Source organism: Penaeus chinensis, chromosome 4, assembly GCF_019202785.1.
Source record: "Penaeus chinensis breed Huanghai No. 1 chromosome 4, ASM1920278v2, whole genome shotgun sequence".
NCBI classification, from domain to species: Eukaryota; Metazoa; Arthropoda; class Malacostraca; order Decapoda; family Penaeidae; genus Penaeus; species Penaeus chinensis.
In genome coordinates, this window is record NC_061822.1 from 29642407 (window position 1) to 29647406 (window position 5000).

General features: G+C 38.3%; 1 protein-coding gene across 1 annotated transcript in view; it reads left to right on the forward strand.

Moving 5' to 3' along the window:
• Window positions 1–5000, forward strand: part of LOC125025269 (mucin-19-like) — a 79113-nt gene that overhangs the window by 61116 nt on the left and 12997 nt on the right. The window contains exon 2 of the mRNA XM_047613242.1: window positions 4227–4416. Within this exon, the coding sequence (XP_047469198.1) occupies window positions 4227–4416 (190 nt within the window). The remainder of the gene's footprint in view (window positions 1–4226; window positions 4417–5000) is intronic.

A 5000-nucleotide genomic window follows, 5' to 3' on the forward strand; every position in this document is an offset into this window, starting at 1 on the left:
TTATTTAAGATTATCATTACCATCTTCATTATCATTATTATCATTATTTATTATTATTGCCATTAATATTATCATTATTTATTATTTCCATCATCATTATTGCCATTATCATTATTTTCTCTTTTTTATTTCTCACTATAAATCTTCACAGAAACAAGGAATAAGAAAGAGGAAGAAGCAAAGAAAGATAAATATTCACAAATTATAATAAAGAAAGAAAGAAAAAAAGGAAAAACATGAATAACCAACAAACGAATAAACGTGGGAAGAGTAGAAGAAAAAAATAATTTAACGAGGAAAGAGTAAGATGCTATCCATCAATTTAATATAATTATTATCATTAGTTACATCACGGGCGCCGGGAGAGCATCAATATTCATCTGCATTTTCGTAAATAATCTTGCATGTGGTGTTGGCCATGATATTCATTATTATTAAAGGAAAAAAAGGGGTAGAAGAAAATTATGGTATATTAGTTATAAGTAATTATTATAAGTATATTATATTATATCTAAAGAAAAAGGGGGAGATTATTTTTTTTTTTTCCTGGAGCGATAAGGAGGAACTGATTTATTTTTACATTTCGTTATCTGTTTTCCTATATAGGGATTTGTTTATATATTTTGCCATCTACTTATCTACTTTTCTATCTACTTATCTTTTCTTTTATCTATCTATCTATTTTTCTATCTACTTATCTATTTTTTATCTATCTATCTATTTTTATATCTACTTATCTATTTTCTATCTACTTGTATGTGTTTCTATCTACTTGTGTTTCTATCTATTTGTTGATCTGTTGGTTTATGTATTTTCTATCACTCTATCTATCAGTCTACCTATTCATTCACTTATTTTTTCATTCATTCATTCATTCTCCCAATTTTTTTTTTTTTTTTTTTTTTTTGGTATCTATCTATCTACCTCTCCATTCACTTATTTTTTTTCCTTCATGCATTCATTCATTTATTTACTCTTTCGTTGTGAGAAAAATCAACGGGATTTTCGCTGACGTCATTCGGCCCCGAAGACCTGTTCAGCGGCCAACCCTCTTTGCGTTTCTCTTGCCCAAGCCCCTTTATTTCATTGTCTTCCTGTCCCTTTTTCACTTTCACTTGACTTCCTGTCCGTTTTCGGCTTTCACTCGCCATTTTGTTTCGTGTGATGTGTACTTATTATCCTGTAACGTTTCGTTTTCTTGTGTGTGTGTGTTAGTTTTCACTCACTTTTCATTGGTGTGTGTGTGATGTGTGTGTGTCTGTGTGTGTGTGTGTGTGTGTGTGTGTGTGTGAGAGAGAGAGAGAGAGAGAGAGAGAGAGAGAGAGAGAGAGAGAGAGAGAGAGAGAGAGAGATAGAGTGTGTGTGTGTGCATGCATGCATATATGTTTCTCACACTATGCCTTTATGTATGTATACATAAATACATACATAAATGTGTCCATCTATTCATCTTTCTCTTCCTCTCTCTCTCTCTCTCTCTCCTCCCCTCCCTCCCTCCCTCTCTACCCCTTCCCCCTTTTCCCTTCCTCCCTCCCTCCCTCTCTCCCTCCGCCTTTCCCTTCTTCCCTCCCTCCATCTCCCTCCCTCCCTCCCCCTTCCCCCTTTTCCCTTCCTCCTTCCCTCCCCTTTCTTTACTACCTTTCCGCCTTCTTTACTTTCTCTCTTATCCTTGTCCCGTTTCACTTTCTCCTACTCCCCCCCCCTCCCCCCCCCTCCCCACCTTCCTTCCATCTCAGTGGGTGTTCCAAGTTCATAACTCTTGGTCTGTAATTCTTTCATCTTGTCCTTCTCACGTTGCCTTCATAGGGGCTTTATATCGTGGGGGAAGAGAGGGGAGGGAGGGAAAGAGAGAGAGGGGGTAGGAGGGAGGGGAAAGAGAGAGAGATTGGGGAAGGAGGGAAAGAGAGAGAGAGGGGGAGGGAGGGAAAGAGAGAGAGAGGGGGAGGGAGGGAAAAAGGGAGAAAGATTGGGGAGGGAGGGAAAGAGAGGGGGGGGGGGAGGGAGGGGAAAGAGAGAGAGATGGGGAGGGAGGGAAAGAGAGAGAGAGAGGGGGAGGGGGGAGGGAGGGAGGGAAGGAGGGAGGGAGAGATAGACAGACAGATAGATATGTAAGTATATAGAGTTAAATTGATAGATAGATAGACACACAGAGAGAGAGGGAGAAGAGAAAGAGAGAGAGAGAGAGAGAAAGAGAGACAGACAGACAGACAGACAGACAGACACACAGACAGACAAACAAACAAACAGACACAGACAAACAAAGACAGAGAATCAAACACCCATAAACAGGAACAAAACAAATACCGCATCCACCCAACCAAAAGAAAACAAAGAAAATGAAACAAAAACAAATCACACACAAGAAAACGGAAAAATACAACAAAAAAAAGAAAGAAAAAATATCTCACTCGTGCATCATTAAGGTCATCCTCTGTCATCCTCCTTCCAATGTCAACCGTAATTATGTCTCGTTGAACAGCCTCTACCTGACAACAAAGGACATTTCTGTTCGTTAATAAGAACCTTGAGACATTCGCTTAATTTGTGTTATCGTGTTTTACATCTACTGTCCCTTTCTATTGTTGTTTTTTTGTTGTTGTTGTCTGTGTTTTTTTTTTTTTTTAAGTTGTTAAAGGTAGTTATTTTTATTTTTGTTGTTGTTCGTGTTGTTGTTTTTTTTGTCGTATTTTTGTTTTTGTTTGGTTGATGTGTCTATATTTATTTTGAGTTCTTTGTTGTTTTCTTCTTATTTTTGTTTGCTGTGTTTTTAGATCGTTATTTCTTTATTCTTCAGATCTTTTCTCTTGTTAGATCGTTATTTCTCTGTTGTTGTTTTTGTTGTTATTACAACGTTTAACTATCATTTCTCTTCATTTTTGCTTCATCTTCGAACATCAGTATCTTCATTAATTCTATTTACTCCCTTTCACCATTCTTTAGGTGTATTTTGCATCACCCTCCCGTGTCGATAGACCCAAAATGAATGACATGTTGCACAGATACCTGAATTAACCGCTTACAATTTTTAATTTCAGTCGAACATACAGGATCTGCTTTCAGTATAATCCAGCATCATCTCTTCATCACTTCAACTACTGCCATGTTACAGAATCATTACTCGCAATGATATCAACATTGCGGATAATCAAAAACAGTGTCGTGATCTGTGCTAATACAACACGCGGGCATTTGATGATAATGTGACAAAGTTGATTGCAGTGATGAGGATGGTGGTAGAAATAGTAGCCGGTGTTGTGGCAGTGATGGAGTACTTGTAAAATAGGATGTGTATATACTGGTACTAGGATGAGGGTGAGGATTAGGATGAGGGTGAGGATTAGGATGAATAGGATGAGGGTGAGGATTAGGATGAGGGTGAGGATTAGGATGAATAGGATGAGGGTGAGGATTAGGATGAATAGGATGAGGGTGAGGATTAGGATGAATAGGATGAGGGTGAGGATTAGGATGAATAGGATGAGTGTGAGGATTAGGATGAATAGGATGAGGGTGAGGATTAGGATGAATAGGATGAGGGTGAGGATTAGGATGAATAGGATGAGGGTGAGGATTAGGATGAATAGGATGAGTGTGAGGATTAGGATGAATAGGATGAGGGTGAGGATTAGGATGAATAGGATGAGGGTGAGGATTAGGATGAGGATTAGGATGAGGATGAGGATTAGGATGAGGGTGAGGATCATGATGAGGGTGAGTATTAGGATGGGGAGGATGAGGGTGAGGATTAGGATGAGGATTAGGATGAGGATGAGGATTAGGATGAGGGTGAGGATCATGATGAGGGTGAGTATTAGGATGGGGAGGATGAGGGTGAGGATTAAGATTAGTATGAGGATAATAAGGGTGAGGGTGAGGATTAGGATAAAGATGATGTGGGATTAGGGTGAGGATTGGGATGAGGATTAGGATAAAGATGAGGAGGATGAGGGTGAGGGTGAGGATGAGGATGATGAGGGTCAAGATTAGGATAAAGATGATGAGGATAAGGATGAGGAAGAGGACCAAAGTGAGGAGAGGATGAGGGTAAGGAATAAGAAGAAGACGATGATAAAGACTGAGGATAAGGATTAGGATTAGGATGAGGACGAAAAGGCTAACGATCATAAAACGACATCACAAACAACAGTACCAAACACGACTGATATTTCCCCTAATACCTAATCTTGAGCACAAGACCTTACCTTTTTTCCTTCTTTGATTTTCAGATTTCTTCGAGCGACCCTACTTGACCTCATCCCAGCCTCAGCTCTCTCCCGGCGACGCTCCCAGCCGCATCCTTCCTTGACCTCTCGTGCGCGGCGACCCCGGGTCACAATGGCGTCGGGGGTGACCATGATAGCGGTGACCTGCCTGACCTTCCTGGTTGGGTCGGCCCTCGCTGACCCCATCACAAGGGTGAGTTTCCCATGCAGGATTTCGCCATGCGCTGTGACCCTTTTTTTTGGCTCTGCATTTGCATATGGGCGTTGGCGTTGTTAGCGTTGTCATTTTTATTTTATTCGGTTTTCTATTTAATTTTGACTTTATGCTTGTTTCTTTGTCTTAAAAAAAAAAATCTTTATATGTGTTTTTTTTTATATAATTTTGTTTTAATTCTTTCCTTTTTTCTAATTCTTTATATATTTTTTTTCTAATACCTTATTTTTCTTATTTTTTTTTTCTCTTTATTTCTTATTTCTTCTTATTATATTTATTCTAAGTCTATATTTTGTCTAATTCTTTATTTTGTCCTAATTCTTTATATTTTTGCCTAATTCTTTATATTTTTTTCTAATTCTTTATAATTTTTATCTAATTCTTTATGTTTTTTTTGTTTTTTTTTTATATTTCCACTCTCTCTTTTCGATCTGTTTCCCCAAATATCTTCATGTTTGTTTACTTCCTTACCTTCCTTACGGTCAATATTTGTCCCCTTGAAAGACGAAGAGAAAATAAAGAAATCGTTAACAAAAGAGAAAACGAAAAATATTGTCAAAGGA